At 35.3% G+C, this 21,633-nt stretch overlaps 2 protein-coding genes across 3 annotated transcripts in view; one reads left to right on the top strand and one right to left on the bottom strand.

Moving 5' to 3' along the window:
• Positions 1-4,396, bottom strand: part of LOC125061498 — a 50,220-nt gene extending 45,824 nt beyond the window's left edge. Inside the window, exon 1 of the mRNA XM_047666972.1 lies at positions 4,225-4,396. The gene's annotated coding sequence lies outside the window, so the exon portion shown is untranslated. The remainder of the gene's footprint in view (positions 1-4,224) is intronic.
• Positions 1-21,633, top strand: part of LOC125061497 — a 105,030-nt gene that overhangs the window by 47,661 nt on the left and 35,736 nt on the right. For both annotated transcript variants that reach the window (XM_047666970.1, XM_047666971.1), the window contains exon 2: positions 17,158-17,715. In XM_047666970.1, the coding sequence (XP_047522926.1) occupies positions 17,158-17,715 (558 nt within the window). The remainder of the gene's footprint in view (positions 1-17,157; positions 17,716-21,633) is intronic.

The raw sequence follows: 21,633 nt of genomic DNA, 5'->3' as shown, positions 1-21,633 counted from the left end.
TCTATATATATAAAAATGAAACCCGTTTTCCGTTGTCGCGACATAACATGAAAACGGCTTGACCGATTTGTCTGATTTTTTTTATATAATATTCCTTGAAGTACGAGGATGGTTGTTACGGAGAGAAAAATTAAAAAAAATGAGAGTGAAAACGTCTAAAAACAACTTTTCTATATTCCCATACAAAATATTCGTAATAATACTTAAAAGTCAATTTGAACTTTAATACCATAACATAGAGTTCAATTGGAGGGGTTCCGGAAAGGTAAATTTTTATTTTTTGGCATAATGTATTTGTTGTCTTATCAATTTTCTTTATTTTATAGACCGGTGTCCCGAATAGCAGAATAAGTATTTTAAACAAATAAAAAATCGACTGTTAGGCGGTACGATGTTCGCCAGGCCAGCTAGTATATATATATAAAAATGTTATGTTGGTTTGTGTGCGCTTCAAAAACTCAAAAACTTCTGCACCGATCGAGCTGATATGAAATCCGCATCAAGGATTGTGTTTATCTATTTTTTTATCATTTTTTTTGTTTTTTTTTTTCTTAATTTTTTTCCACAACTATTGCAAAATTAAACTTATATGAATGTTTTCTTAGTTTTGTTTCTCATTTCTCAACCATTCAATCACAATGTGCCACAGCGAAGCGTGGAAGGGAAATGCTAGTATATGTATATCTTTATATATATAATTCTTCTGTGAGTGTGTATGTCACTGAACTCCTCTTAAACGGCTTGACCGATTTGTCTGATTCTTTTTTTATAATATTCCTTGAAGTACGAGGATGGTTCTTACGGAGAGAAAAATAAAAAAAATTGAGTGAAAACGTCTAAAAACAACACTTTTCTATATTCCCATACAAAATATTCGTAATAATATTTAAAGGCAATTTGAACTTTATTACTATATCATAAAGTTCAAGTGTTAGTGGAGGGGTTCCGGGAAGGTAAATTTTTATTTTTTGACATAATGTATTTGTTGTATTATCAACTTTCTTTTTTTTATCTTACTAGCTAGACCGGTGTCCCGAATAGCAGAATAAGTATTTAAAAAAAATAAAGAATCGACTGTTAGGCGGTACGATGTTCGCCAGGCCAGCTAGTAGGTTATATTTTTGCGACCGTTACGGAAGGAATCTTTGGTTCTCTTCTGTTTACAATTCTGGTCTATTATTGATGGTTCCCTTGGGAAATGTCACTTTGGTTAAATGTCGATTAATCAATGGTTAAAGTTCGTGACTGCATACACCTGCATGAGAACAGGTTTTATTGTTTACTAAATATATTTAAATTTGCGGTCAAAACGTCAATTTGTATTACTTCCGCTTATTTATTAATTAATTATTGAAATTTATTTTTAGATCGTGTGTGGCGACTGGAAGATTATAGTTTAAATCGATATTTCTAATTAAAAACCGACCGAAAAGTGGCGGAGAGTTTATTGCCAGTTCTTCTCTTCCTTTCTACGTCCTTGATTTGAGAACTGGCACTAAATGTAAAATTAGAAGCATTTAATATATATATTTCTTTATTGACGTTTATAAGTGTACATTGTGTTACCTAAATGAATAAATGATTTTGATTTGATTATACAATAACTAAAATACTACTAAGGTGACGGTTCTCCCTCTATACTCGTTTTAAAAGAAGAAGAAGGTGTAGTTACCCAACCACGCACGAAAAATATACAAAACCAAAGCTTATATGAACTTCTCTTACAGATGCACTGTAATCTAAGCCCAGAATAGTTTCTGTAATGATAGTGAATTAATTAATATATATATTAACTGAATATATGTGGAATTTGTTTGTCCGATTCGGGCAGGACATAAAAATTAAAACAATTGTTAACATTTTCCGGTTTATATACGTTGCTTACGCGTGTAAGGGCTATTTCATCTAGTTCTTAGGGTAGGAAATTAAACACTCCAATAATGACTTGATTCACTATAACTGACTTCACTGGCTTTACATAAACTGTATAACTCCATACTTATACCAAAGAATTGCCCGTGCGCATGTGACACAGCTTCTTTTATAATCTGTTTTGCGTTGTATCTTATTTTTTATTAGTGAATCTTTGTGTATATATATCCAATGTGTTAATTTTATGTTTTACTTTTTATTTTATAGAGATTTGTTTTGTTTCCTAAATAAATAAATAACATTCGCTACTCCGACTGGAACATACCACTACAAGCAGATGTTCGACGTAAATTCGTAAATAACCGAACGAGATAAATGAGCAACTATAGCACATGCACACTTGTAGCAAGATTCTTAAGAATATGTTCATTAAAATGTTTAGAATTAATTTGTGTTAGCTTTAAATATGTATTAAATAAATATTTAAAGCTAACACGCGTAAGAGACCGATGGCTGGAGTTTGAACGCACAACTTTAGATTCAGAAATGCAGCTATTAACACCGGTTCTTATATATACTGTACCATACGTGTGTTAGGACACATCAAACTGGTATCTGTTCTACGATAAATAAAATACTAATCAATGATTACTAAATTTTATGTAATTAAATGGTTATATATCCTTCATTGCCAAGCGATTAATTGATATGTAAATATAAAGATTGCAATCATTTAAACGTTTCAAATAAATTACGCAGCCTTTGTGTTTATACTGAACAGTGGTCTAGTGGTTTCAACTTGTGACTCTCATCTTTGGAGTCGCAGGTTCGATTGCTGTGCACCAATGGAGTTTTTTTCTGTGCGCATTTAATAGTTCGGTGAGGGAAAACATCGTGAGGAAACCGGCTTGCCTTAGACCCAAAAAGTCGACGGCGTGTGTCAGGCACAGGAGGCTGATCACCTACTTGCCCATTAGATTGATAAATGATTATGAAAACGATACAGAAATCTGAGACCCAGACCTAATATGTTGGAGTGCTTGTGGTATATATTGTATTTATACTTTGGAAAAATTTGGAAAATTGATCCAAATTTCTATGGAAAGTTAACAAAACTTATACCTATCAGGCATTCGTTGGTAGCTGGGTGGCCGAATTTGAAATAAAATTATGTTTTAAGAACGGCTTTTTTGTATATTTGTGAATTTAACGTTTAAAATACATCTTTTAGATAATTAACAAGACGGATTGGCTTTATTTAATTGATTGAAGTAAACTCAAAATAACTTAATTCATATAGGCAAACAAGTACACTATGAACGTCAACAGAAAATATGTTAAATTGATTCTAAATTTACTACCAGCTCGCATGTCAAGGGCGTAGAGCGTCAAGAACTGGCAAGAAACTCTCCGCCACTCTTTTTAATCGCAAAGTTTTAATTTATACAAATTGTTTCAAGTGGAGCAAATCAATCCAAAGGATTAGGATCATTTAAATAATCGTCAAATTTATAAAAAGCTTTATTGATTAATTTACGTTTAACGAGAGTTTTTAATTTATTCAGTGATATTTCTCTGATTTCGCTTGGGACTTTGTTGTAAAAATTTATACAATTTGCATATAAGGAAGTATGTTTTTGGGTAGAATTATTTTTTTATTTACTTCTGGAAAACTGATGTTTTAAGATAACAAAAAACACGGTTTGTATAGTGCTTTTATTACGGAATTTAATGCAGCTTTTATAGACTAGATTACTGCTATAATATAAAAAGTAGCTTTTCAAACCATATGTTGTTGCTGCGAGCTGTATGTTAAATGCATTTTTGAATAATATAAATTAAAAATTAGTTTCCTATACACAAAGTCCAGGTTGTTAGTAAATAAGAGCCTGTTTAAAAATTTCACTCGTTGCTCTTATATTGGATAAAAAAAAGATATTTTCAATTCAAATTTTCATGCTTTTTGGTTAAGTATTTTTATATACTAATGGTTTTTCGTTTAGCCATAACTATTTGAATATTTAATGAAACAATAATATTCCGTATATAAAGCTGGCCTAACACAGAACACAGACTAACTTTTATGGCGTTAGAAGGGGATGAAAGTTTGTATGGAAGTTCGTTTCATCAGTATTCTTAAAAAAATTAAACTTGTGTCCAAAGTTACACGAGGATAAAGCCCCAAACAAAAGCTAGTTTGCCATATTTAAACATCTATAATATTAGAGGCTTTTAGGAGGTTTATGAATTAATCAGAAATTATTCAATTATACACAGTCTTACAAACATTTTAAACATAGAAATGTTAAGATTTGGGGACACTAAAGTAAAATGTATTTGTGCTAAACATACCACACTTGTACTTGTAAATTCTGTATTTGTTTGTCACAAAATCTACACTAAAGTCGTTGATGTAACACATAAAAAATTCTCAAACTGACGAAAAGTTTCGGAATCCAGTTACACAACACAAACACTACACAGTTACCGGTTTAATCGACGCATGCGCACGCAACGGCATTCGCGCGTAGACTGATCGTCGGCGCAAGCGCAGGTGATTTTTACAAGGATCAATGGTGGATGGTGTTATGCGTTAGGCCGTTTGTACTCAGCCGATAGTATTATTTTTGACATTGAGAATGTCGTATTATTTTTTTATTAAATCTTTTGACAGTTTTTACGCACTAACATTAAAAAAAAAACAATCTATGCAAGGTCTACTTGTCAAAACGGTCTTTAAACACCACAGTTAATTTGTATATGGCATTACTGTCAACTGTCATATTCATTATAGGTCACAGAGCTCATAATTTTATATATTTATAAATTCCAACAGCCAATATAAATGATTGATTGGACAATTCACACCAATTGACCTAGTCCCATGCTAAGCTGGTGAAGCCTGTGTTATGGGTACTAGGCAACGGATATACATACATATTATAGATAGATAGACATATAAATACATATTTTAACACCCAAGACCTAAGCACAACACCAAATGCTCATCACATCGATGTTTGTCTCAGCCGGGGATCGAACCCGGGACCCATGGACTCGCAGTCAGGGGTACTAACTACTAGACTAACGAGCCGTCAAATCAATTATATAAAACAAAAATATATACAACAACAATCAGTAATACTAAACATATAGCCAAAGATGGAAACATATATATATGTGGCCCATGGACACTGACACTGCCAGAAGACTCGCAAGTGCGTTGCCTTTTAAGTATTGGTACCCTCTTTACTAGAAGGACCCTAAGTCGAGGTGATCTTAATGTAACTGTTATCTGTGATCTTTTCTCTTAATAGGCAAATAAGGGCACAAGGCTGTTTGATTGAACGATTATTGAATAAATTTTTTCAGAATATTTTAATTAAAGCTATGCACGGAATTATTTTTATTACTATACACCTTTACACAAGACTTCATTACTTACACTGCTAACTTTTACTAATATTATTATCATTTTCTACTAAGTATTAAAATATTCTTTTTTTTTGCGACTGAGGCGCAAACTAGCTGATGTGGTCTCTGGCAGAATGACCAGCGCTGTGGATCATTCTGCTCCTCAGCATAATGCTGAGCCAGGGCCAATTACAACTACAGCACACACGTATTACACACTTGAAACGAACCGAATGGGAAAAGGGATTTTTTTTTTTGATATCTCATTATATTTTTTATTTTTTTCTTTGATTATTATTTTGTGTGTTTATGTGTGTGTGTGTTTTTGTTTCGCCTGAAGACGGTTGGTGTACTTTGGGATACAATTAATGTATGAATGTACACACGCCTGTGTCGTTATCAATTTTCCGTTCTGGATTCGTTATCGGGAAAGTCAGAGGATAGGCATTTTTATTTGGAAATCTTTGGGTGGAGCTGATAATGTGTTTGGTCATTTCCTTTATGAAGTAAGGCTTTTAACATTGTTTGTTAAGCACTAGTGGTTAGTGGAACCATAGGTTGGGTGTTTAATCCTCCCAAAAATATTTATTTATCTATTTCTTAACAATTATTTTTAATTAAATTTTATCTAATATATAAAATTCTCGTATACTCCTCCGAAACGGCTCGACCGATTCTTTTATGCATATTCAGTAAGTCTGAAAATTGGCTACTATCTTTCTTTCGAACCCTTAAGTGATAAGGGGTGTCCCCCAAAAAAATTTTTTTTATGATACCACATACAGAAATACCTACAACCCTTAATTTTCACTTCTCCAAGATCAACCCCTATTTTTTATTATAGTAGACAGTTGTTTTTATTGAACTAAAACTAAAATGTTTCCTAGAAATAATATACATGGCAAAACGACGTTTGCCGGGTCAGCTAGTATGTAATATATAAAATTCTTAAGTCACAATGTTCGTTCCCATACTTCGAAACGGCTCGACCGATTCTTTTGAATTTTTTTATGCATATTCAGTAAGTCTGAGAATCGGCTACTATCTATCTTTCAAACCCCTAAATGTTAAGGGTGGCCCCTAAATTTTTATATTTACTTACTCTTCATTGGGCGAAAAGGTATTTTCAATAATAATTTGTGTAGTATGTTTATTTTGTAAACTATTTGTTTATAGTAATTGTCATATATTTTAGAACAATGGACTTTAACTTACACTGAATTGTATTTTATGAAGTAATAAATAAATACTTATTAGTTACGAAGTTAGAATAATTGGCATATGCCTCGTCCAAAGCCCTAGTATTAGTCCATTGAAAAGTTAAATTTGAGGTTACGTTTTGTAGAGGACGCAATTTTATTTTTTTGATGTGTTGGGGGGGTCAGTGTAAAGCTAAAAACAAGTTTGTGGGGTCGCCACCCTTGTCCCAAGGCCGCCATCTTATAGGCCGAAATAGGGGTTAAAATGATATAAAAAAAAAATTTTGGCCTAAAAAATGTAACATTTCAATGGACTGTATGGGTTTGACAAAGAATTGAATTTGGTCCGTTAAAGAAATCAATTGAAATGGAAGTATATTCAGCTTAAGGGAGTGTTCAAGTATTACGTAACGTAATTTTTGGAGATTATTGACACCCCCCCCCCCCCCCCCCCCCCCCTCCATGAACTCGCCGTAACGTACAGTACTGTACCCAAGTCTAGTTAAACGTTTCGTGACCACCTAGTGACTCTTTAGTTACTATTATGTGGTGCAAGTAGAAAATAATATAAACAATAACGCGTAATTCAATCCCCGCCCCGCATCGTAACGTTTTACAAATGTCTCTATGGCGGTTGTGAGACAGATGTTTCCTGCAAGACTAATTTTCAAAGGAGGTGATATCCCTTGGCCCCCACATAGCCCTGACTTGACGCCTCCTGACTTTTTTTTTTGGGTATGTGTTTGTGGCGACACCTCAAACATAAAGTCTACATGAACAATCCGAGGAACATCAGTCAGCTAACGGAAAATATCCGTGGGGAGATGGCAGCTATTATCACCCCAGATTTATTGACAAGAGTTTTCACAAATCTGCGTTCTTGTTTAGAGTGTCGTCTTCGGGAGGGCCGTCATTTAGATGATGTTATTTTTAAAAAATAAACTTCATTTAATTACCTAATCATCCTATATTTTATTTCAACTATACCTTTTGTATTTATTTTTTTAGCCTATACTTAATAAATGCACGTTCTATTGCGCCACCCTGTATGTTGCTAAGCTCAAAACTCGAAGGTGGTTGGACCAGTTCTAGTATTCTCTTTGCTCTGAAGAATATTTTTATAGAGAGAAATTTATTTATTTATGAAAAGCGAACAGTCTATGGGGTAGCAGAAGAAAATCTTCCATATGTTGGTATGTGGCTACTTAAACGGTAGGCTTTCAATCATATTGAATTAGTAATTAAAATAAATTACTAATTCGACTTAGAGTTTCAAGAAGGTTTTTTAGATTTAGTTATTATTTGTTTTTAATATTCATTTTGTGGTTGCATTTTTAATTCTTTCCCTTGCTAGGTTATGTTCTAATATAATTGATGTGTATGTGTGCAAAATTTGTGTTGTCATATTTTCATGTATAATTTTATGCATACACATTACAACTCATAAATAAATAAAAAGAGCCTGCCAATTCTTAAAAGGCTTGCAACGCACTTGCGAGCGTGCTGGCAATGTGAAGCGTGTATTTTTTCTCGATCTCACTTACTCTCTCTCTCTCAATTCTCTCTATAGCTCTCCCACCTCTCGCTCCACTGTGCGTGATGCGACGTTCGCTCCATGGCTATTTGCATCATGCTACGTTCGCCCTTTCTCACTTTCAATCGGTCTCAATAGCTATCTCCCTTTTCGACAAAAACGCTGCACATCTTCGTGACGCTAATATTATTATTATTGCGTTTCATCCTTAAAAATTTTACTTATGCACCTAAAGAAGTTTCGTTTCTGTAATACTAGGCGATGTTGGTTCTTGTTAGATATTTGATTGAATAAGACCGTCCATTAAATTGATCGAAATTCGTATGCAGCGAGCGCGTAGTAAGGGCAGACCGGTTTCCACTCGGTCACCGTTTACCCGCTAATGTATTATTATTGTCTTGTTGACAACGCGGTTTCTTGGTACACAGCTTTAACCCCATACATTTGATATACAAGGAATTTTTTCATTCCCCTTTCCGAGCGGCTTTATCCCGTGGCGTTGCGTAGAGATGTGGGGTCTCTCTTCATCTTCTACCAAATTTGCTATGAGGTGTTCAAATGCGTTGCTCGGTTGAATAACCTGCAGCTGAGTTGCATTGGTAGTCGAGGCAGAACTGACTAAACCAGCTTCCCACTGAAGTATATCGAAACCAATTCGACTTAGGGTCCTTCCTAGTGCGTACCAATTGAAAGCAACGGCAACGCATTTGCAAGCCTTCTGGCAATGTCTGCCATTTCTTCTGCCGTTTGCCCTCGATTATATAGCAAAATAATAATAACTGTGGCACTAAGATACTGGCCCTGAATGTAAGAGATGAAGAGAGATAGAGGTTGATCTCAAAGGTTTTTTCTATATCACAATTACTACTACTTTATACGACGATAGACTCCTTTGTATTGAATGAGGTGAAAATGCGCTGGCGTAGGCCTTACATGCCTTAGATGTCCAGCTTGACGCGGAGACTGTGGGGTTGGGTCTACACTCCTCTGTTATTCAGAGGGGTAGCGAGACTCTACGCACTAAACTGGGACCACCACACGCCCTTAAAATGGGACCTTGGTGTTCGCCAAGACATTTAAAAAAATCTAAATCATTTATTTATATAGGTAACAATGTACACATATGAACGTCAAAAAAGGAATGTATATTAAATGCTTCTTATTTTACATTTACTGCCAGTTCTCAAATCAAGGACGTAGAACGGAAGAGAAGAACTGGCAATAAACTCTCCGCCACTCTTTTCAACCGCCAAGTTTTTTGTTTTACATTGTGTAATGAGCTGCAACCATTACACTATGTTCCACATGACATTCAACCTCAATCAAGATATGTGGTTCCGGGTATTATGCTGTATCATAAAAAAATAAAAACAAAAAGTTTGTCTAAAAAATAAAAATTTAGGAGTGGGACCACCTTTAACATTTAGGGGGATGAAAAATACATGTCCGATTCTCAGACTTACTGAATATGCATAAAAAGTTTCATAAGAATCGGTCGAGCCGTTTAGTAGAAGCATGGGAACGAACATTGTGACACGATAATTTTAGATTCAACGACTTGCGTCAGACAGCAGGTTAAGTGATATTTTACAAATACTCTTAAATCACGCCGTTAATGCCAAATAACTTAGTACAAAAATATGTTAAAACTTGTATTGAGAACGTTTAGTTTTGTGAGATTAAAATTATATTTAAATAATTACCTAACATTACCTAACCTTCCCTTGGAAGTAAATTGGAAAACATTCGTAATCGACCAGTCTCGATCGGCACGTACAGTTGCGTTATCTCTTGCGCACATTATTTATACAAATATTACATCAAATTAAAAATGTTAATTGTTTCTTTGTGTTGGTAGTAACGCGTTCTTATCTTGGCATATATGCAAGAGCATTTGTTTGCAGGTAACAATGGCGGTGGAATATTTCTGAATCTCTTCTTTGATTCTTTTCCCTCTTGATTCCTCTCGTTCAACATCTGAGCGCACTTCTGGCCGTGCACCAACACTATGTGGCAATTAAAGTATTTCTGAACCAATTCTCGTGAAAAGATTGTCTTATTGTTATAAGGCCGGCCCTCTGGCAGTGTGAGAGCCCATGAGCGGTCCATCATTTAACAGCAGGTTTTTGCCCCCCTTTTCTATAAAAAAAACTATTTTTTTTAACCAATTATGTGATAATTTGTGACAAGACAATGTTTTAGATAAATCAAGTTTTCTGAACGGATATCATCGAGATGATTCCAGTGCTGTTCAGGAATTGTGATCAGTCACACGGAGTTGAGAATTTGATATAGTGAATATATTGAATATAACGCTACCTCCTGTTTGGTTAGATTTTGACAAAATAATCAATGTCCTTTTGTTTATCAATATGTCCTAGGGTTTTATTTTGTGGAGGAAGGAAGGTGCTGCTCTTCCTCCTACTTGAAGGAAGGATACTCTACCAGTCTAAACTGACTGATAAGAGACCTCAGTGGCAGTCGTCTCCTGTGAGACTCGGACCTCGGCTTGGTCAGTCGCCTGAGGGGCAGGACTTGAAGTGAGATGATTTTACCCTAATCTGATATTGTTTATGCCTTGCTGCGCGGGCGGCTTTTAATTTGTCATTGTTTACGGTGATTGGATCATTCAAATCCTTTATAAGGTGTCAGGTCTTTTTTGTCGGGTAGTAGATAAAGTCCAAAAGTTGTATATATGTCGCAGCCAACTAACTTAATTAGCCGTTCAATTAACAGCCTAGCCTTTTAACTAAATAGCGCCGTTTAACTAGCGGCCTGAAAGATGTTCAGCAAGTTGATTAAACAGCTAGGCAAATGACTTGGATCGATGACGTTTCATTACTTGCCTAGCCTGTTGACTGTTAATGGAAATTTAATTCCACTTTCTGCCACTCTCGAAACTCAAAACGAAACTCTTCAATATTGACAATATGGCGTTAGCAAATCACTACTTTTTAGTTAATTAGTCAGCTAGTTTATTAAATGTTGTAACAACGCGGTTGAATATCTTTCAGGCCGTCAGTTAAACGGCGCCGTTTAGTTTAATGGCTAGGCTGTTAATTGAACGGCTAATTAAGCTAGTTGGCTGCGACACATATCCTTAGTCGGAATAACTTCATTAGCGCGTTTCAGTACGTCATCGCTGTCATTGTATCCGCGGATCATAGGTGTCGCTATAAATATATTTACTAGCAGGAGGAGCTGTTCGCACGATGTTACCTTACGATGTTAACGGTTTGAGCAGGTGTTAATTGCGCATAGAAAAATCCATTTGCAGAATGACCTCAGACTATTATTGTTGCTGTTCTATAGAAACATTTAAAGCTATTAAATTCACATTGTATAGAAAAAAATTATAGTATTACTAGCTGAACCGGCAAACGTTGTTTTGTCATGTATATTATTTCTAAGAAACATTTTTTTAGTTCAATAAAAATAACTATCTACTATACAAAAAAATAAGGGTTGACCGTACTGAGGTTAAAATTAAGGGTTGTATGTATTTTTGTATGCTGTAGACTGACACCTGCTTGTCTTAATATGCCTACTAGTTTTCATTACATCATATTACATAGCCAAAATCAATAAGACCTTGGTGGCAAGGCAGAGCAAGTGAGTTAATCTGAGTGTAAAAATCGCGAGGTTTTAAAACTGGTATGTATCTAATTATATAATAAATGAATGAATTCTTTTTAAATCTTTTTACGACCATTTTTACATTAAACATTAAATTATTGAAGTTCTAAGTAGTACTTCTTTTGGCGCGTTATGGAAAAATGATGAGAGTTAATTTTTACGTTGCGCGCGCACATCGTCACAAAAAACCGACACCCTGAATATCTGTTCAAACGTCAGTAAAGGAAGATTTACATTATCTTAGTGTTTAGGAGAGTGCTTTAGGATAGTACTTTAGTTGAAACATGTAAACGCTACTTGCTTTAGTAAACGCTACGCTAAAAAACTTGCCTTTCAAGTTGTACAAAAGCACTCTCCTAAACACTAAGATAATGTAAATCGGCCATTAAACAGTCTTTATTTAAAATAAAATAATGAATTATATACGAGAAAACCCGTTCCAATATGGTAATTGTAAAATATCATGATTAGTACATATTATATCGTTTCGATTGGAATTCATTAAAATGGACAAGAAAAAAGCAATTCAAAGAGGGAAGTGTCCCTCTAAAGTGTTCGAAGAAAATTATTTCGCCAATGAAGTATAACTTCTAACACATGTACAGAACGCGTGTGTACTTATACACACACGTTTTTTTATTTGTTTGCAACATAAACACTTGTCACTAAATGTCAAAATTTATTTAAAAATTATTCAATCTATACTCATACATGTACAAATGTACAGTAATAATAAATTATTTATGCTACTATATTATCTTAGACAAAAAATATGTTTTCGGCCTTCAAAGTAATGGTACGTTTCTTAAGCTTATAAGTATCGGGTGGGAAATACCTCTTTTAGGTTTAAACATTGTAAAAAAACAAAAAACGTAGCGTTAGACGTTTGTTTTTGCTTGTAAGTGACACACGCCGTCGACTTTTTGGGTCTAAGACATGTCGGTTTCCTCACAATGGTTTTCTTCACCGTTCGAGCGAATGTTAAATGCGTAGGTACATAGAAAGTCCATTGGTGTACAGCCGGGGATCGAACCTACGACTCAGGGGTGATAGTCATATGCTGAAGCCTAGGGTAGCACTGCTCTGTTTAAAAAATGACAATATTGTACGGTAACCTAAATGAATCATGTTGTAGTTAATCTAATCGCCGCTCCCATTTCCTTTGTTGTATTAGTCGAAATTGCTTTAAATACCCTGAAATTGCGTAAAACTTCCTAAATATGGATATGTGAGACAAAGCTTGTGTTGACTTGTGATAAATAAAAAATTGCCTTTATTCGAGCAAGTAATAATAAATTTTGTATTGAGCAGTGTTGGCCTAGTGGCTTCAGCGTGAGATCCCTGAGTCGTAGGCGAACCTATTATTTATATAATAGACATTAAATCGATCTTTTAAGATTTGCATCAAGGACCTACCTGGTCGTCAAACTCCAAAAAAGTACATTGTTTCTTTCCATTTTTCGTCATCGTTTCTTGAAGTAGGGCGAATGGAAAAAATATATGGTGGAGTTGAGTAATTTATGTATCCATTTTGAAAGATCGATACACGATTTAAATAACTTCGCTTGATAGAAAAAAAATCCAAACGAGCCTTCTGGCTGTGTGAGTGTACATGACCTGCGGTATCACTTATTATCAGATGACCCTCCTGCTCCTTTGCCCCCTGCCCTGTATAAAAAAAGTCATATTGGAATATGTGGGGTATATATTTAGGGGCCCCTTCCTTTATAATAAATTTTCTAAATCTAGATTCTGAGATCGTCAAACTATTTAGATATAAACTCGCTAGCCACATTGGATTTCTACATATATTGGTATGACTTTGAGGTTTCAAAAACTAACACAGACACAGTGCACGATCATATCAACTTTCAGCTACACTTACATGCGCATACACACCCATTCACACATTCACTCATTCACTCATTCTTAATTTGTAACACTAAATTTATTATTTAATTTTTTCACTGTTTTAAACATGCACCACGTAATAATTGTTTTCTAGTTACTCCCTGGTGTGGGGACTAGCGGTATATGGATTCTGTCACAACCCTTTTGTCATAAATAAAGTTTTATTATTATTATTATTATAACCTATGTGTTACACGCAGAATGCGTCACCAAGTAAAGAAAAGTTAATGAAGACATAAAATACTTGTTAATTAGAAATGTGTAAATAGAGAATGTGCCTAATTGACATGTCCACTTCGTTAAGTAGATCTTACTTCAGGTCGTTATCTGTGATTGACTGTACTACTTTCTAGGACAGTCATGTAGAAAATCTATTTGTATACAAATTTTAAAAAATACCGATGTGCAACTAGTAACAAACATGGACACTATGGCAGGGGAGTGAACCGGAAAAACAAAAATCTTCTCCAAAACGGCTTGATCGACTTTTTGTGTATTGTCGATACATCTCAGAATAGGTTCAAAGTTTTTGTATAACCCTAGGTAAGGCTCTCCCTCTCTTCAATCGGTAGCTCATATCTGAGCGTCGTGGTCAGAGTGCAAAAATGTATCTCTTGATTATGGATCTTTATTCAATGCTATAATGAACTTATAGACAGTGTAATAAAGTAATATATAATGATTTTATATGTTTGATTATCCTATTCCTCGTTGGCATGAAAAATTCAGCAAAAGTTATATTACAATTACCTAGATATATTATTAATTATAAGTCCTGTACTAGATTTGCTCAAAATATTAAAATACAATCAGCTATAATGCATAATAAAGTAAACAGTTAAAATTTCCCGCTTTGTCTGAATAGTATGAAGCAATAATTATACCAATGGCTGCAAATTTTGAGTTACACCGATTTTTTTTTTTTAATAAGTGGAGGATTTAATGACTATTATATTTATACATTCACACACAAAAACGTACAAATAGTCTACGATTCGTTCAATATACATATTTATTTCCATATAAATTACGGAAGAGCTTGGTTGGCACAATTAATTTGTATTTTGTCACAATGTTCGGATTTTTTATGCATATTCAATATAAGAGAACCGGCTTCTATCTTTCAAACCCCTAAGGGGGGTGTCCACTGTCCAACCCAAAAAATTTTTTTATGATACATACGTCATACAAAAATACATACAACTCTTAATTTTCATCTACCCTATACGATCAACCATTATTTTTTATTTGTTAGTTAAGAATTTTTTATTTGATTTCGTGAGGTATATATCGACGTAGGAAAGCACATTTGCTGTAAGTAGACATATTGCAATTGTTCACCAGAGCCAAAAAACTTTATTAATTTCGGAAAAAAATTAATAGTGTCTGACCTATCCATGATATTGCTACCATTTTTGAAACATATATTTATTTAACTGCCAGTCACCATTTGCAATGTAAACTTTTTATCCAAAGTTACTATAAGTACGTGTTTGGCTAGTTACAGCATACAGTTTTTTTAAATCACAAACCTTTAAAACGCTGTAACTAAGGAAGAAAAATGTACGCGCGGAAATATTATCTATTTACAGGCGGTAAATATGCTGTATGCAGTAAATTTGTGTATTTGGGTACTTTCAATTGCAATTCAAGACGTAAGATAAGTTTATAATTATGATTAGATCTAGAAATGCAGTGGGTCATTTGGTAATGTAATGTTTGGTTGAAATAAAATGTCGTAAATGGCAAAAAAAAACTAAAACTGTAGGTTCCCTAACCTTGCTGTAAGTAAACGAATGTAAAAATCACACGCCGCTGAAATGCTGTAAGTAGCGTTAAGTTTTTAAATGGGAAGAAGTAAGTATTTGTAAAGAAAAAAATGCAGTTTTTCTTTTGCTGTAAGTACAAAATGTCTGATGCTACGGTCACACGCGCGCCGTGCAGCCCGGCGGGCTGCCTGGCGGGCTGCGCGGCATGCAGCCCGTCCCGGGCCGGCGGACATTCAAGCTGTTCACACGCACGCCGTCGTGTCAGTCAGTGCGAGAATGGCGAGCAGCGAGGATCTCGGTGTTGTTGCTGCCATATCCTTTGGCTTAACTTATTTTTATTGGAAAAAGAAACAAAATTATGAACTACGGAGAAAAATAAAAATACTGCAAAGAAGAGTTTCTTAGCAACGTTGAATGAAGATCTACTCGTTGCGAAAGCGCGGGAGAGACTGACTGCCTGCGCGCGTGTAAACAGTCACCGGGCGCCCGCACATTCATCCTTTGAAATTTGCCAAAAAACCGACACTTGCCCGATTCGCGGCATTCACGTTCACAGGCGCGTTCACGGGCTCGGGCGTACCGTTTACACGCTCGTGAATGTGAATGTGCACGTTGAATGTAGCGTTGAACGCGCGCGTGTGAACTAAGCATGAAATGACTAGATTTTGGTCTACATACAGCATTTAATCTTGCTAAAAAAAATATAAGTACGGGCGTTTTCAACGGCGTATGTAATTTTTTTTTCATCGTAGAGACACAGGACCCGGGTCATTCGATGCGGGTTTTTTTTCCGATTCTAATGGCAGGAAAAAGTCACTTTAGGTATTTTGTCTACTTACAGCAAATATGCTTTCCTACGTCGATATAGAGAAAATTCACAGATAAACCTAAAAAGTTTTCATTCCGAAAAACCAAACAGTCTCTGGGGTAGCATAGCAAAATGTTCCATGTTGGTATGTACTAAAAAGGTAGGCTAAGTAAAATCACATTAAGGAGAAACGAAGTTCGCGAATCGCGGGGGCAGCTAGTTTTATATAAATGTTATATTAAACTTTAATGTTGTATATTTACATTAAGGTATTATCAATGAAATGGGATTTCAATAAAAATAATACATTTAGCATTAAAGGAGGTTTTTTACAACTGGTTACATTTATTCATCAGTCATATGTAACTTCTTTATTTGTATGTTTTGGTTAATGAATAGTTTTTATGGAAAAAGAGACAAAAAGTGATTACACCTGCAACGCTAAGAGGCTTTATTACAGGTTTTTGAAGGTTCTTTTCTTGAAAGCTCATGAAACGTATCGCTTCGTAAATACCTATAGTAGCTCTATTTGGTTAATAATAATAAAAGCTTTTATTACTGTAATTACTTATAGTAGTACATACAAATTTGAAGTAATAATAAATTAACTCTAAACAAATAATAAAAAATAAATACTTATAATTATTAATATTTAGTGTTACTCTATTTGGTTATGTTACAATAATTAACTTCATATTTAATTTCTTCAGAAGTGTACACGATTTGTTTTGATTATAGCTCAGGCCCATACGCCTATGTAAAATAACTAGGCACTTGTTTTCTTAGTAATTACTATATTTTCGTTGGTAAAGTTTTCCGTGTGATTTCTACTTATGTCACTTTCTTTGTGTTTCTTGTCTTAAAGTGTCATTTATAATGATGTTTATATACATAAAAAATATTGCAAATAGGCTTATAAAAAGAACATTACCTACACGAGTGCTAAAAATAATCTTCTTTCGTCGTAAATTAATATTGGACATTTTAATTTATATTATTATTTTTCATTTTCAGATAAACAATACGGGCCCCAAACAACACCCCTGGCGAACACCAACCTTCCATCAAACCCATCTGGCGACGCAAATTCAAATCAACTTGAAATAAACTTAGATACACATAATGAATTCAAAGAAATTGGATTAGGTACACAATCAAAAGCTTCGCTGAAATCCGATGATGATTTCGACGTAAACGAATACTTCGCTAGACTACAAGGTACCAGATACGTAAGCGCTCCGTTAAATAGAAAAGAAGATCAGAATGCCAATCTGCCGGTAGAAGAAAATCTAGAAGAGATAAATTTAAATGAACCGGAAAAAGAGGAACAAAGTATAACAGCGGATATAGCGCAGAATTTCTCGCAGTTACCAACTGTTCTTCCACAAGTTGCCAGTGCAGTATTTAGTTCATTTTCTAATATGTTGAATTTGAAGAGGGAGGTCGATCGATCACCTGCTTATCAAGATGGTTATAGTGGAATCAATGAAGTTAACTACAACCAGTATAAGGAACAAGAAGTGATCGTATCGAAGAGTGTACCTCCGCCGCTTACAGAGCCTCCTTTAAGTGGTAAGTTTTTTTAGTAATCAATCTTCGACATTCGACTCATGCATGTACTCTTTTAGAGGCGAAAGATTTTAGAGGCACTACAATATTTTTGATAAAATAAAGAGTTCAGATTTGGCTTCAGATTTCTACAAATGTTTCATTGTTTGTCAAGGAGTTATCTGGTACTCTTTTTTTTATATAGAACAGGATGCAAACGGGCAGGAGGCTCACCTGATGTTAAGTGATACCGCCGCCCATGGACATTCAATACCAGAAGGCTCGCGAGTGCGTTGCCGGCCTTTTAAGAATTGGTACGCTCTTTTCTTGAAAGACCCTAAGTCGAATTGGTTCGGAATTACCCCAGTGGGCAGCTGGTTCCACAAAGTGGTGGTGCGCGGCAAAAACTGCCTTGAAAAACGCTCAGTTGTGGAACGGCGGACGATGAACTTGACTTAAAATTTATGACAACAGTTTCCTCAGCCTATATTTTATTTAACATGTGACAGAAAAAATAGGGTCCAATAAAACTTCTAACACCACTTATAATATTTCATATTTTAAGTAATTTAAAATTATTCAGGAGCAATAGCAATTTGGTTTATGATGGCGGAATTAGCCAGCTAGGAGCTTTAGAAAATTCAACTTCTTGTACTGCAACCAGAATTCTCTTAAGTTTATAATTCAATAATACCACATTCCGCCTTTTCCCTCGCTTGATACCGAAAACATTGATGAAATCGTCTGTATATTATCTTCAATATTTTAATTTTTTTTATTTCAACTAAGACAAAAGAAAGTTTACAAAAATATGTATATAAAAAAGTTCTTTAAGAAGGTTTTGTTGCACAGCTGTCCTCTTGTACACTTGCTTTGTGGCACAAAGGCCTTCTCCAGCTGTTTCCAGTGCTTCCTATCCCTGGCAACTCTTTGCCACAGAGGACCAATGGCTTTTTTAAAGTCATGAGCCCATCGGGCACATGGTCATCCTCTCCTCCGCTTGGTGTTGTAGCGAGGTGTCCATTGAGTGACTTTTTTCGACCATTTTGCTCTCCTGCCTCTGAGCAGGTGTCCTGTCTATCTCCATTTAAACCTTAATCTTTAATATTATTCATGGTAAAATCAATAAACAATTAGAAATGTGTGGGATGACATTTCCTCTAGTAATTACGTACGTAATGTATGTACAAAAACTATGTAACTCTTACGCCATTGACAATGTATGTCTTAATTTACGAAGTACGAAAAAACCGTGTAGGCAATGACCTCACGTGACCCTTGGTTTTTGGTGGTACAATTATGGCCTCTGCACAGTGTATGGAACTAACAGTAATACATTTATAATTTAAAATGGCGACTTCTTCTGGCGCATCATTACGTCCACACCTACAAAGGTTACTCTAGATGGTTTTTCACCAACTTAGTATAACAATTGTGAAAACGGAGTTTCTCAGAAAAGTAAGTGGAGGTAACACAGTGTACACTTGTGAACGTCAAAAAAAGAATTATACATTAAATGCTTCTAATTTTATATTTACTGCCAGTTCTCAAATCAAGGGCGTAGAACGGAAGAGAAGAACTGGCAATAAACTCTCCGCCATTCTTTTTAATCGCCAAGTTTGTTTGTTTTACACAACGTTTGTAAGAAGCTGCAACCATTTCACCATGTTCCACATGACATCTTAAGTAATAAATAATAATAAAATAAATTATATATCCTACTTGCTAACGGCTAGCGTTTATGTCCACAACTCATTGAAATCCTTGTTCCAATAGTCGGATTCTTATAAAGTCTGTCGGTGATATGATAAATCTCTAAATAAATTTAAAAATAACAATGTTATTGAACTACTGACTTCTATAAACTGTGTTTAAAGCAGGTGCGCTTGAATGAGTCAGTGTTGCAAACATGATAAGTGAAGTGCTCGCGATGATTCCTCAACCCATCTCGGTTATAAAAAATAATATTTGATGTATAACGGACTTTTTCTAAAGATTTTTTTTGCCTTTTGGCTTAAGATATCTTATTTGCCGATTACTGACAGTGGTTGTACGGTAATCTACTATATAAAAATAAGTCGGGTTTTCCTTCCTGACGCTATAACTCCAGAACGCACGAACCGATTTCCACGGTTTTGCATTCGTTGGAAAGGTCTCGGGCTTCGTGAGGTTTATAGCAAAGAGAATTCAGGAAAAATTTCAACAGAAAAGCATGATCACCAAACGAAATGTTACATAAAACGAAGCCATCTGGTGGCGAAACGGAGTTCGCCGAGTTTGCTAGTATGTTATGTTATTTGGACTAAAACAAAAGTGACAATGGGTGGGGCATATAGCAAAATGCACAGGTAAAAGGTGGAATTTTAAGTGGAAAGGACCATGAGGAAGAAGAAGTGGGCGCTAAAAAAAGGTGGATAGATGATATAGAAGCGTTAGTAGGAAGCTAAGGTCAAAAAACGAGACATTTAGATGAATGTAATGAATGGTTTCCCATTTGAGTCATGTGGAGCATGATGTAATGGTATGTAGTACAAGTATTTTGTACAATAGTCTATACATAAATTTCTTTATAACAAAATATATACTGACCAGAAGAACGTATGAAGATCTTCGTCAGTGCCAAGTCACAAAGATATTTTTGATATTTTTTTTTTTTTAATAATTTTTTTCAATTCACACCAATTGACCCAGTCCCATGCTAAGCTGGTGAAGCTTGTGTTATGGGTACTAGGCAACGGATATACATACATATTATTATAGATAGATAGATAAAAATACATATTTAAACACCCAAGACCTCAGCACAACACCAAATGCTCATCACACCGATGTTCGTCTCAGCCGGGGATCGAACCCAGGACCCATGGATTCGCAGTCAGGGGTACTAACCACTAGACTAATGAGTCGTCAAAGAAAGCGTCGCAAGCGCAAGAGCATCATCCTGCTGATCGGTGTTGTTTCGGAGAAATGTCTTGCTAGTTCTACGCCATTTGAGAACTGGTATTAAAGTTAATTTAGAGATTTTTATCATTTAAGTACATGAGTGTTGAATCTATTATGTAATGAATTAACTCACTACTAGATGAATAACTCACTGATAGAAGGCGCGTATAGATTCGTTTGTGATGTTTCTTCTTTTTTGTATAGAAAAGGGGGCAAACGGGCTGGAGGCTCACCTGATGTTAAGTGATACCCATGGACACTCTCAATGCCAGCCTTGTAAGAATTGGTACGCTCTTTTCTTGAAGGACCCTAAGTCGAATTGGGTCGGAAATACTTAAGTGGGCAGCTGGTTCCACAGCGGTGGTGCTTGGCAAAATTGGTATTTTGTATTCTGCCTCGACGTCCGATGATGAAACTCAGCTGGAGTTATTAGTCCGAACAACTCCTCTGAACACTCTTCATGGTAAATGCGGTAGAAGATGCAGAGAGATTCCACATCTCCACATATAATAAATGTATTTAAATGTACCTAGCATCTGAAGGTAGGGAACAAATTATTCTTTCGCATAACTGCTAACAATAGAAACGGTTTTAACGATTTCCGATGTAACTAATCGTAACAACTATAATTCGTTTTCATACAAACCTACGTAATTATTGTCATTGTAACCATAACGACACATGTCTCATGGCCAATGTGTGTCAAGCAATTTTGTATTACCCTCGTTTATACAGTCATATTATATATTGATATGCACCTGAGCAGTGTTAGCCTAGTGGCTTCAGCGTGCGACTCATCCCTGAGGTCGTAGGTTCGATATCCGGCTGTGCACCAATGGTCTTTCTTTCTATGTGCGCATTTAACATTCGCCTGAACGGTGAAGGAAAACATCGTGAGGAAACCGACATGTCTTAGACCCAAAAGTTGACGGCGTGTGTCAGGCACTGGAGGCTGATCACCTACATGCCTATTAGATTTCAAAATTAACATGATTCAGA

The sequence above is a fragment of the Pieris napi genome, chromosome 23 (genome assembly GCF_905475465.1).
Source record: "Pieris napi chromosome 23, ilPieNapi1.2, whole genome shotgun sequence".
NCBI lineage: Eukaryota > Metazoa > Arthropoda > Insecta > Lepidoptera > Pieridae > Pieris > Pieris napi.
Note: the sequence above shows the minus strand (reverse complement) of the source record. Positions and strands in the feature narration are given on the sequence as shown.